The following is a 12,998-nucleotide window of genomic DNA, read 5'->3' on the forward strand; positions in this document are numbered from 1 at the left end:
GGGTCCCAGGTGCTGTCTTTGGCTCAGTGGGATTATTTATGTTACTTTGTGTTTGTTTCTCTCGTTTTACATAAAGAAGAAAAAAATTCCATGTCTAAACTCGTGAGAGGAAAAACAGCTACTTTCATTTGATTCTTTCTGATTTTTAGTCCTTTTTTTTTCAGAATCTAGAAATTCCAAGTTGTTATGTTCCTGCGTTAAAAGGGTTCACATCAGTTTGATTTGTTCCCCCTGAAAAAATCACCTCTATTTATCTGAGTTGCACTCATGCAGCCTCATAAGATGAAAGTAAGAAAACTTCAAGTGTAAATATGACGCTTCTTTGACCAAAGTGGTTCTTCATTAGATGCCCTGCCCCGCCCTTCCGCCCGCCTCCCTGCTTCCTTCTTGCAGCAGTGGAGCCACCACTCACGTTCTCCCCCAGCTTCCTGCTCCTGCACCCGCTCCCTGCCTCCTGTGTGAGGCCACAGAAGCTCTCTTCTCCTTCAGCCCCATGGGGGTGCTGTGCACTCCAGCAGTTAAGAGCACTGGACTCTGAGTCAAATGCAGGGCTCGCATCTTGGCTCCACCATTTACTAGCTGTGTGACCTTGAGCAAGTTACTTAACCTCTCTGCCTCCGCTTCCTTATCTGCAAAATGTTACCTATTTCATCAAGTTGTGAGGATTTAATATGCTAATAACGGAGTACATAGTTTCCAGCACAGAGTAAGCACAACGTGGTATATTCACCTTGGCCCAGTGCCATCGTAGCCTAACCAGTTTCTTGCTTCCAAGCTCTCCATTGTAATCTCTGGAAGGAAATAACCACCAGAGGAATCTCCTTTAAATCATCCTTTTCACTAAGGCACTCCTCTTCTTCCTGTAAGTACAATGCAGTCCCTGGTACCTGTTGCCCTTTATAGTATGGTCCTACAATTTTTTTAGTGACCTCAGAAGAGAAAGATGAATGCTGTTTGGTCCTTGCCTCTAAAGCTCTTACCATGTAGTCAGGGAGACAAGGAGACAGCGCCATTCATAATAGGTGCAGCCATAGATGTAGTACCAGGCATAGAGAACGATGATTAATTCTCACGTGGGCGTGGGTACAGGCATCACGGAGCAGGTGACAGCTCCAGGTGGGTTTGAAAAGATGAATTAATGTTTGCCAAATGATGAAGGGAGGAAAGGAGCAGAGGAAATGATTTGTGGACTGGTGCAGACGTGGGGTGCTGTGGGCTGCCGGTGCTGCTGGAAACAGAACATGCAGGGGAGGGAGAGGGCTGGACCACGAAGACCTTTTCATCTGTGGGGACACAGTGGAGGGCTGTGAACCAGGCGGGGGCGGGCTCGGATTGGCATTCGGGGCGGATCACTGAGGCAGCAGTGAGGGAGGTAGGTGAGAGCAGGGAGAACCCAGGAGGAGCCCCCGGCAGTAGCCATTCCTGTGATGCCTGCTCCCGCGGTGGGCAGTGGGTGCTTGTTCCCTCCAGGACGTGATCTGCAGCCCCGGCTTCTGCACCGGCAAGTAGCCCATGTTTCTATCAGGATCACTCACAGTCATGCTTTTTCTCCAGAGACTCTAATTCAGTTGGTCCGGAACCATAATTCAGACCACAGATACGAGCCAGTTTATATGTGAAATTTATATGATTTAAAATTTTCTGGTAGCTACGTTTAAAAAAGTGAAAATAAATGCGGAATTATCTTTAATACTGTATTTTATTTAACCTAAATCCAAAATGAGGTCTTTTACATTTTTTTTTGGTACTAAGTCTTTGAAATCCTATTTTATTCACACGTACAGCACACCTCCAATTTCAGCTTCTCAATAGCTGCGTTGTAGCCAGTGGCTACCACACTGGGAAGCACAGGTCTAGAATGGGGTCCCAGAACCTGCAGGTTGATGAAGCATCCAGCAGTTCTGGCATCCAGCCAAGGTTGAGAACCTAAGGCAGTCCTGCTGCCTCCTTTCCATTCCAGTATCCAGGTCTTGCCCATCCTCCAAGTCCCAGCCCACCTGCTTCTGCCTCTGGGAAACACCGATTGTTTCTGCCATTTTACTTGCACTGATCACTCATACGTCACGTTGTGCTCTCGTTAGTCTTTTCCCGGTGAACTTCCATCTCCCCTTCTCAGCCCGTCCACTCCTGCTGGACAGGAACCCTGTGTGTATTTCTTTATTCCCTGGAGCACCTAGTCCATTCATCAGTCGCTGCGTTCTTGTGACCTGTAAGCATTCCGGGTTGACAGTGCCCCTGTCCGTACAGCATCTGTTAAGGCCTAGACTGAGGAGAGCGGTTATTGTCACGTCATTGTTACAGAACAGCGAGGCAGGAAAGGAAAAGACTTTCTTCAAGGGCACACTCCCCCTCCTGACAGACAACACTACCCTCAGTTTATCACATTTTGTGTATTGATTTGCAGCTGGACTTCCAGTTAAAACAGATATAACCCCTGGGCCATCTCGATTATGTTCTGGAGCACGGCGTTCTTTCTTCTGTAGGATGAAGTGTAACAGGCCTTCCGTAAAGGTTGAAGACAAGGATTTCCCCTCCACCTGCTCAAAGAAAAAAAGGTAACCACTTAACAGTTTCTTTAAACCTATCACAGGTGGAGCGCTCAGCAGGGGGTGGCTCAGAGCAGCGGGTCCCAGGATTGCAGCCAGGACCTCACTAGCCCCCCTTCAATGGGGGCAGTTGGGGAGCAGGGCGGGGAGCTGGAAGGCCCTGATGGTGTCACGATGACACAGGTTTGTGGGAAGGCTCCCTCTGTTTAAGTCCTGTTTTGGTTTTCCTGTGGTTGAGAAAGAATACTCTCTAAGTCACAGCCCCCTCCCTCCCCAGCACCCACGAGCCCACCAGAAATTATTCTAAGTTCACCAGTGCCTGCAGGTGGCTAAGTGCAGTGGACACTTCTCATTTTTTCTTCCATTGTGAAGTGTTTTTCTTCCTGTCCTCTCCCACTCCGGGCTTTCTTCCGGGTTCCTTTTGTTGCTTCCTCCTCTTCTGTCCCCAGCCTTCTTCTCTTAAGAGTAGGTATATACTCATCCATAGGTAATGTCATCCGCCCCCTTAGCTTTCAATGACATTTATATGCCACTAACTTCCAAGTTCATATGTCTAGCCTGCACTTCTCTTTTGAACTCCAGATTTGTAAATTAACTGCTTATTTAATCTACCTGCTTGGACATCTCAAGGGCATCTCAAACGTGATATATGTAGAAGTAACCACCTGAGCTTCCCCTCGAAGGTAAATGGCACTACTGTCCATCTAGCTGTGCGTGCTAGAAGCCTGGGGGGCACCCTCACCCCCTTTCCCTCCCTCCTGACCTAGTCAGTTATAATGTCTTGCTGCCATGAATTGCCCCTGCAGAAGTTATCTGAAGTATGTTTATCCACCTCCATGTTTACTGTCACTATCGCTAGATGGAGGCTACCCTGGGTCTCACAGGCCTGGTGAAGCAGGCTCCTCACGCTTTCCAGCCCCTCACGTGGCCACAGTGACCTTCCTAAAAGCAGATCTTGGGACTTCTCTGGCTGTCCAGTGGTTAAGACGCCACGCTTCCATTGCAGGGGGTGCAGGTTCGATCCCTAGTTGGGGAACTCCCGCATGCCACGTGGCGTGGCCAAAAAAATAGAAGAAGAAAAAAAGCAAATCTTCATATCAGCCCCCTGTTTTAACCCATCAGTGGTTCCGCTGCTCTTGAAGAAAAGTTTAAAATCCTTCATGTGACTTTGCAAACCCCCGCCCCTGACACTACTCCATACGTTTGAGACTTGCTGACCTCCTTTTGATGCCTCCAAACCCTTTCTACCCAGTCTCCGTATGCTCTGTCCCCTCTGACGGGAATGCCCCTCTCTCGCCACCAGCTCCCCTCCCTGACTCACTCGAGCTCGTCCTTTAGAGTGGACCTCAGTGTCTGTCACTCCCTCCCTCCCTCAGGCTGCCTTATGTCTGCTTGTAGCACCCTGTAGGGTTTCTTTCTGACACTTGCTTACAGTTGCAGTTATGTTAGTTATTTGTTTAAAATCTCTCTCCCCATTAGACTGTGATTTCCACAAAGGGCAGGTCTGATTGTTTTCCACTGTTTCCCAGTAACTAGCACAGGACCTGATGCTTGGTAAACTATTCCATAAGGGTGTGTTACTGTTGGAATCCACAGGTGCTCCACACTTAATGTGTCCCAAATTGAAATCTTTTCTCCCCCCTCCTCTAAAACTTACTCTGTATTCTCTGCCCTGAGTCAATAAATTGTATAATACCAGCTAACCACCCAATCTGAAAAAGTTGGAGTCATCTTTATTTTCTTTTTTCATACCAAATATTTTGATACTCATACCAAATCCCAGCAGTTCAAGCTCAGAAATTTCTCCTGTGTCCTGCCCTGCCTCATCTTCACGGCACTGCCATGGTACAGTCCTCAGCACCTCGTGCATGTCTTCCAGTTCACCTAACACTCTGCTCCTAGAACATCCAGATCACGATGTGATTTTGCTGTTTCCCCACTTAAACACCTTCGGAAGCTCTCCATTTCCTACCTGAAAAAGGTTAACACATTTGTGAGCAAATAATCCAAGGCTCCGACGATATGCTCCCAACCTGCCCTTCCAACTCTACCCCCAACGCCTCCCTTTTCCCTTCAGCCACACGGAGCTCTTTGCTGTTTCCTGTACAGGATACCTCTCTGTGCCTTTGTATGTTCTCAAACCTTTACAGATTCTGGTCCCTTACCCAGTGCTCATCCTTCTTGATCCACCTCCTTCATAGTTCTTCGGGGCGGCCTTCTCCCCAGGGAGATTTAGCTACTGCTTCCTTGGTGCATGTGATGCCCTTTTGCTGTAACCAGCTCTACAAGGCGTATATGACACTGGATGATACCTGTTTTTTCTGTCTTCTCTCTCACTAGATGCTAACTTCTGGACAGTAAGGCTTTGGTTTTTATATTTTGATTCCCTACCTACATCCCCCGACTAGGCTGCCTGTGCCCCCAGGCCCCAAAGCCACACTGACATTGACCGTGGACTTTGCTTTCTAGCAGATAGAAAAAGCTTCTGCACGATCCACAGCACAGGCTATCTGAAAAGTTGGCCGCCCACAAAGATGGGGCTGGACGAAGACAGCGAACCAGACAACGAGGGGTGCAATCTCAGCTGCCTTGTCGCCATCGGACGACTGCACTCTCACATGGTTCCACAACCGGCGAACGGGGAAATCAGGGTGAAATCTATGGAATATGTCTCTCGGCATGCAATAGATGGGAAGTTTGTTTTCGTAGACCAGAGGTAAGAGTCTGTGCGTTACGCTTGAACAATGATGGTAGAGGGTTTTCAACCCTGCGTAAAGCAGAGAAGACTGGGCCATCGGCTGTCTTTCTTAGGGATAGAGAGAAGGAAATGATGGGTGTATGTGATGAAAAATGAGACCCAGTGGGTTATCATCATAAGTACAGAGATTTTTCTCCATGTCATTCTTTGGCATGTAGAGACAGTGAAGTGGGGTGGTTTGATGTCCATGGCTGAAAGAGAAATAGTAGGCATAGCATGCTATCTGAATCCATGGAAGGTTCCAGGACCATTAATTGCTGTGATTGAAATTCTGGCATGTGGGACTCGGAAAAGATTGTCTGGTCCTGAGCTGTCAGTACAGTCGGTCATCTGCTGTAGTAACCCCAAATTTAATCAATTTAAAGTAAGTTAAAAATTCAATTCCTCAGGTTCACTAGCTACATTTCAAGTACTTAGCAGACACATGTGTCTAATGGTATCCATGCAGAACATTTCTTTTTTTTTAATTAATTTTCATTGGCGTATAGTTGACTTACAATGTTGTGTTAGTTTCTGCTGTACAGCAAAGTGAGTCAGTTGTACATATACATATATCCACTCTTTCTTAGATTCTATTCCCACATAGGTAGAACATTTCTGTCTTCTCAGAAAGTTCTTCTGGACAACACTGATCTAGTCCAGTCTCATTTTTTATGGTGGCTGAACTGAGGCTCAGCCTGAAGCCTGGCCTTCTCCAGAATTCACAACCCATCGGCAGTAGACCTGGGCTAAGAACCCAGATGTCCCCAAATTTCCACTGTTCTCTGCTGCCTCCTTAAGAGTATTCACAGGGTAGTAATTTTTCTGGCTATTAGATATAGTCACTAAATACTGGAAAAGGAGGCGGCCACCTCTCAAGGTCCTTGTGGGCCCCGCTGCTGGAGCTTCTGGTGTTTGGTCGTCCTGGTAAAAAGCAGCCGGTAAATTGGAGAAGCTTTGCCCTGGAGTTTAGAGTTCTACCACATTTTAATCTAATACAGTTACTACTTTTAAACCTCCTAAAATTTGATATCTTGTGCTAACAGCCCCTTTGAAAGGATTCTTTGCTTTCTTTCCCTCTGTTTTTATAGCCCTGATTAAAGTCAGTTTTCATGAGAAAAAAGCAAAACCCATGTAGTAAGCCCTCTGAACCCACCGGCTTTGACCTTGTTTTCACTGGCTGTAGCGGGATTCAGCCGGTGCAGAGATGCTGTTAATCGTCTGAATGGCTTTTTCTTTTTTTTTTAAAAAAATTCCCTTTTAGGGCAACAGCTATTTTGGCATATTTACCACAAGAACTTCTAGGCACCTCATGTTATGAATATTTTCACCAAGATGACATAGGACATCTCGCAGAATGTCATAGGCAAGGTAAGCTGGGTTGTACAACAGGTCTTAAGTTTAAAGTGCCCCCCCTGCTTCTAGACTAGTCCACGTAACCTCACCGAGAAATCTGCCTCTGTGACGTGGGAGTCAACCAGCCCAGGAGTCTTCAGGCCAAGACATCTTTGAGGAGAGGAGGCTACTGCTTCGCCCAGCCCCATCTAGCCCCTTACGGATAACCCCCTACCCCACTGCCTAGCAGATTTCTATACTTGGGCCAGGGCAATTTCCGGAAGGCATCTCTTGTTCAGAGGATTTATCTGGACCCTATAAAGGTTTCGTATGGCCCAAACGGATCTAATTCTTTTCCGCAAAACCCTGCATCGCCTCCTACATTTCCCTCTTGATTAATGGCATGGCCTGATATGTAGCCTCCTGAGATGGAAACCAACATCGACTCCCTCCTTTACTTTTTCCTCCATCAGAACTGTTCACTCACCTCAGACATGCATTTCCAAAGAGGCCCCTTTCTGCCACCTCCACTGCCAAGACCCTGGTTCAGCCCTTGTACCCACCTGATAATTGTGATGGACTCCTAACAGGCCTCCCCACTCGCTTCTGTCCGCAGTCCATCTTCCGTCACTATCCCATTTATGCTCTGATAGATCGAGCCTGGTAATGTCACATCCATGCTTAAAACCTCCTGCCTTTAGACTCAAGCCCAATCACCCTTGACAGGCATTCAAAAGACCCTCCACCTTCTGGCCCTGACCCACCTCCCCAGCTTTACCCCTGCCCCCATCTCCGCCTGCAGAGGCCTGTGCTCCAGCCACACTGACCATCTCTCCATTCCCTGCCCTACCAGGCCCTGCCACTCCTCGGGCAGTGCTGGGTTCTTCCCTTTCTCCCCTTGGCAGACTTGTATTCATCCCTCAAGACTGATCTCCTCGGCCTCTCCTGAGGGCAGGAGTCACATCCTGTCTCCTCTTTTACCTCCAGTGCCTGGCACATGAAAGATGCTCATTACATGTTTGTTACATGAAAGAATGAGGTTTCCGTAGGTGAGTGACCTCTCTGAATCCAAATGTCCTAAAAATGCTGTACTGCCTTCAGGCTCTGTGATGGGGAAATAACATGGGCCCTTTGGACAGTGCCTTCTCGTTGTGTGGTGTTGACTTCATGGCTGATTCCAGTTAGATGTCTAGAATGCAGTCAGTTATTCCCAGAGCCTTCATTTCATACACTCTGAAGAACAGTGGCAGGTTCACAACCGAATTGGAAGGCTCAGATTCAGACCCTCAGGAACAGCCTGTTCTCTGAAGTGCCAGCTCCCGTGGCTTATTAAAGAGGGACGGCCTTGGAGCCTGAGCGCACTTAGGATTTGGTTAGTTTAGTGCATTTGTCTGAGGAAACAATGATGTTCGTGGTCTCTTTGTATTTTCAGTTTTACAGACAAGAGAAAAGATTACAACTAATTGCTATAAGTTTAAAATCAAAGATGGTTCTTTCATCACGCTGCGGAGCCGGTGGTTCAGTTTCATGAACCCTTGGACCAAGGAAGTAGAGTACATCGTCTCCACCAACACCGTTGTTCTGTAAGTGTTTTTCGTATATCAGAAGCTCCCTTGCTTCACAGGGAAATGCCTCGGGCCCCTTACCTGGGAAAGGGGGTACAGGTGACAGCCAGTATTGCATCCTTTACTGCCGTCTTGCTGATATCCTGTGAAGCCTCGGGACTGGCGGAAGCCAAAAGGTGGTTAACGAGGGATGAGCTTCAGTACTCATACCTCTGAGGCCCCGGCTGGTGGAACTGCTGCTGGAGACAGCAGCGTTTGCTACCCGGTAAAGCCTTTGCGTTCCGCAGGCCTGGCATCCACTGGTATCACTATGGAGGGAAGGCTTGGTAATCCTTGAGAGGCTCACCAGCCCATACTGGCTTTGGCTGAGGAGGGGCGAGGATCTGCGCCCCCAGGCTGGCGACCTGAGCCCCTGGAATGCCCCCTCAAAGGCTGCCACCTGCTGGGTGAGCAGGGAAGGGAAGGCCCTCCTCTTTGGCCTGCTCCCCACATCTCCTTCCCCATGAGGTCCAAACCCCCCACCTGTAGGCGGAGCCGATCAAGGGGCTGGGGCCGGCAGTGGGCTGCTTCAGTCGCCACCTCCGCTGGACTGCACCCCACCTGCACCAGGGAGGCCAGAGGCCGGGGTGCTGTCCATCGTGTCCTCAGACAGTGAGGAGACCTGTGAGCCGCTCAGACACTTCATTTCGTGGCCTGTCCAGGTCCAGAGTGGACACCGCACACCTTGGCCAAGGTGAAAGGTGCACAGTTCTGAGCAGGCCTGACTCACGTTTCCTTGTTGCTGGGATGTTCACAGAGCCAACGTCCTGGAAGGCGGGGACCCAAGCTTCCCTCAGCCCACAGCATCCCCCCGCAGCATGGACAGCACGCTGCCCTCTGGAGAAGGTAACTATGTGCCACCGGGACGTCTGGGCTTTGCCCCTGAGAAGCTGCTTGTGGCCCCCATCCCCGAGCCCCCGGTATTTGGGGTCCCCGGCCACCATCTTCTGTGGAACAAGGGAGGCCTCGCGGGGGTGATCACTGAGGACGCTGTCATCTTACTTTCTCTGTTGAGCCTGGAATGCCGGGAACTTGTCTGTACCTTTGCTGAGGCTGCCTGGACCCCGGAAGCCTTGACAGGGCAGCTCCTGCTGCCTGTGCTCTCCTCCCCCTGGCTTCCCAGTGGCTGCGATGTGAAGTGCTCTCGGGGATGGCCACCGGGATCCCGTGGTGGGAGGAGGGTGTCTGTCAGCACCGGGGTGTGCTGTACCCGGCGGGGCCCTCCCCTGGCTCAGCCTTGGCCGCTGCTCTCCACACCTGACTCCTGCTTCCTCAGGCCTCTTCTTGCATGGCTTCAGCCCCTGCCTCTGCATCGATGAATCCTACATCCGGTTTCATTCCTGAGCTCCAGATCTGCCTTTCCAGCGGCCTCCTGGGCGAAGCCACCTGGAGTCCCTCAGGCACCTATAACTCAGCACATCCAAATCCGTTCTCTGCACACACCCTCACCCACAGTCTGGTCGGTTAAGCCAGAAACCGTGACTCCTACCTCTCCCATTATATCAAAACACACACTCCTGTCCCTTCTCTTTAAACCTCTCCAACCCCACTGTTGCTACCTTACCCTCCCCATCTGTTGCTTGGCTTCCTGCAGATAACTGCCCAACTCTAGTCGCCCTGCCCTCCTCTGCGCCCGCGTCCTCCACTGCGGTTCATTCTCCACACGGTGAACTTGTGTTTTTCTGTGCCAGGCACTTCGGTGCTCCTTGTCCCCTGTGGATACTGTTCAAATCTGTTAGTGTGGCATCCAAGGCCCTTCATGATCTGACTGGTACCTGCCTCTCAGTTTCATCTGTCACTCCTCCATCCTCATTTGTAATGAGTTTCTTGGCGTAGTCTCCCAAGTTGTGTCCTGCCTCAGTGCTCTTGCATACACTGGTTGCTGTGCCTGGAATGCTTTCCCCTCCTTACCTCTCTGCCAACCTACTTTATGCTCCTCTCTCAAGACTGAGCTCAGAGTTCATTTCTTCCAGGAGGTTGCACCTGGCCCTGCATGAGTTGGGTGCTTCTTGCTGACCTATAAAACTTATCGCAGTTTGTTCCAGCCACTGTTTGTGTGTCTCCCCATTAGACTGTGAGCTCCTTGAGGGCAGGGATGCCGACTTATCTCTGTGACTCTGGTGTGCAGCCCAGTGGGTTTCGGCCAGCATATGTTGAGTGCATGAGGAATCAGAAGCTTTAATATCAACATCTCTGATCCTGGAAGGAAACCTGAGCTTTTCCCTGCCGGAATGCCTTTTCCTGACAAGCTGTGGCTCTCATGTCCCTCAGGGCACAACCCTAAGCTTGAACTTCAAGTGGATCATGGGATGAAGTGGATTTAATTTAACACATAATAGCATTTCTCCCTCTGCTTTCTTCCCCTTTCCCACTCTCAGATTCCTCTGTTGTAGGTGGCCCAAAGAGGACCCACCCCACTGTTCCAGGGATTCCAGGGGGAACCAGGGCTGGGGCAGGAAAAATAGGTCGAATGATTGCTGAGGAAATCATGGAAATCCACAGGCAAGTAACACCTAGTTGTTCCCTTAAACCAGTGTTCTCAACCCCAGGGCACTTTGCCCCCCAAGGGAGGTTTTGCTGATGTCTGGAGACATTTTCGGTTGTCACAACTGAGTGGGAGGTTGTTGCTAAACATCCAGTGGATAGAGACCAGGGATGCTGCTTGCTAAACATTCTACAGTCACAGGACAGCCCTCCCAAGCCCTGACCCCTAAGGAAGAATTTTTCAGTCCAAAATGTCAGTTAGTGTCGAGACTGAGAAATCCTGCCTTTAAATAAGGAAGCTAAACCCAAACAGGCCAGAGCTAAATGGAACTCTGGGAGGCTCAACTTTCTTATTACTTTGTATATGACCCAAGGAGCTTCCCAGGGGGTAGATGAACACTAACATTACAGGACTGCAGGAGCAGAGCTGTGAACTGCCTTGATCTGGGTCTTAACAAAACACTAGCTGCTTCCAGTCAAAAAGTTGCCTAGGGTTAGTAATAGAGACCAAGCAAATCAGCTAGTAATAGAAGCTCCCTTGGGCGGAACTCCTGTTCCATATGAAAGAGAAGAAGCTCTGAAGCAGTTTATCGGGGTTGAGTCCTAGGCCTCTGCTTAGGAGATTCATTTAACTTATTGGACTCTGTTGACTTAAGCCATAAAAGGGAGGCAATATCTATCTCCCTGAAATTGCCCTAGGATTGTGAGAGAACTCAGGAAAGTTCCTAGAACTGACATGTAGCGAGTGTTCAAAAATTGTTAATTAAGTCTTTAAGAACAGTCATTGAGAGGGAAGCAGTAATTATAAGTCCATTTGAATTTGGGCAATGGAGAGGGTGGTAACCAGGTCCTTAGGCATACAAACTTAATGGAACATAACCATAGGATCCCTGCTGCCACTGGATTGATTCTCTCAGGAGAATTGGAGGCCGGCCTTGTTTTCTAATTGGCCACAGTGGGGCTCTTATCCCAGTGGGATAACAGAACAGCACAGTTCTGTTCCAGCCCTTCAGGAATGACGGATGTGGCTGTTTGAAGCTACTTCAGGAAGGTGTGGGTGCAGTGTGCACTGATAATCTGGTGCTGATCAGTCCCGGCATACCCTGTGCTTTGCTCGAGACCATCCAAGGACAGTATAAAACAGTCCTTGAACGCAAAGGTCTTACAATCTTTGCGAAGCCTATTTTCTTTATGATAAAAGAAAAAACGGAGAGTGCATGGGCTGAAGCAAGCAAGGGAGGACGGTTTGAACTTGGCCTTAGCTGGGTTTTATGATGAATGTAGGTGTTCCTTCTAGAAGAGACAGGCACACGCTGGAATGGGCATGTGAGTGGTATTCAGGACACAAAAAGCAGGCCATCTACCTTGGCAGCCTCTTTGTAGAAAGGAACCACAGAGCTGTGATGGGAGATTGCTGAGAGTTCTAAGACATGTTGAACAGTTGAGACTGGACGAAAATTGGAAGACCCTGTGCATTGTAGGATGCTGAGCAGGTGTCCAAAGTGGTGTGTTAATAAGCATCGTGGAAGCTGGGAACTTCCTTGGCGGTCCAATGGTGACGACTCTGCACTTCCAGTGCAGGGGGTGTGGGTTCGATCGCTGGTTGGGGAACTAAGATGCCACATGCCGCGGGGCACAGCCAAAAAAAAAAAAACCCCAAAAAAACAAAAAATAAGCATCGTGGAAGTTGGATTGGAGTAGGAAGAGATAAAGGTAAGCATGCTTAACAAACCAGGAATGAGGCCGACCTTACAGTGATAGTAGTGTCCAAAAGAGAAATCAGTAATTTAAGGACTAGATATTGAAAATGAAATAAGTAACTACGAAAAGGCAATTCTAAGATAGGGAAGCTGGGGAAACAGTGGTTCCATAGATGTAGGTAGGGAAAAATGGGAGACATTCAACAATTTTTCAGTAAGCGATTAGTAGTCATCTGTGTGGGTGAAGAACACCTGGTATATAGCTGTATCCCGCCTTTCAGAAGCTTATGATCCAGGAGAGAGAGAGAGTTGTTAACTCACAAATTACAGAATTAGGCAGGACAGGCCAAGAGCTAAGACTGCTGGGCAGTGGAGGGGTCCCTGGGAGACCCAGAAGCTGCAATCATCCATGTAGGTGCTAAGAGCCTGGTGGTCACGCAGCTGCCATTCAAGTTTCCCTAAACTCTAGCTGCAGTGCCAGGTCATGGCTTCCTTTGCTGAGGTCCTTCAGCTTGACAAGAGTTTATGTGGATTTACAGCTCTAAGTCTTTCCCTCTGTAAACCTACTATGCTGAGAAATAAGCTAGCTGAG

General features: G+C 49.0%; 1 protein-coding gene across 1 annotated transcript in view; it reads left to right on the forward strand.

Annotated features, from left to right (window-relative positions):
• The window catches only part of ARNTL (aryl hydrocarbon receptor nuclear translocator like), a 77,789-nt gene that overhangs the window by 58,489 nt on the left and 6,302 nt on the right, over positions 1-12,998 (forward strand). Inside the window, exons 12-17 of the mRNA XM_032639803.1 lie at positions 2,405-2,553; positions 5,015-5,262; positions 6,548-6,654; positions 8,051-8,201; positions 8,980-9,068; positions 10,601-10,724. Of these exons, the coding sequence (XP_032495694.1) occupies positions 2,405-2,553; positions 5,015-5,262; positions 6,548-6,654; positions 8,051-8,201; positions 8,980-9,068; positions 10,601-10,724 (868 nt within the window). The remainder of the gene's footprint in view (positions 1-2,404; positions 2,554-5,014; positions 5,263-6,547; positions 6,655-8,050; positions 8,202-8,979; positions 9,069-10,600; positions 10,725-12,998) is intronic.

This window comes from Phocoena sinus, chromosome 8, assembly GCF_008692025.1.
Source record: "Phocoena sinus isolate mPhoSin1 chromosome 8, mPhoSin1.pri, whole genome shotgun sequence".
Lineage (NCBI taxonomy): Eukaryota > Metazoa > Chordata > Mammalia > Artiodactyla > Phocoenidae > Phocoena > Phocoena sinus.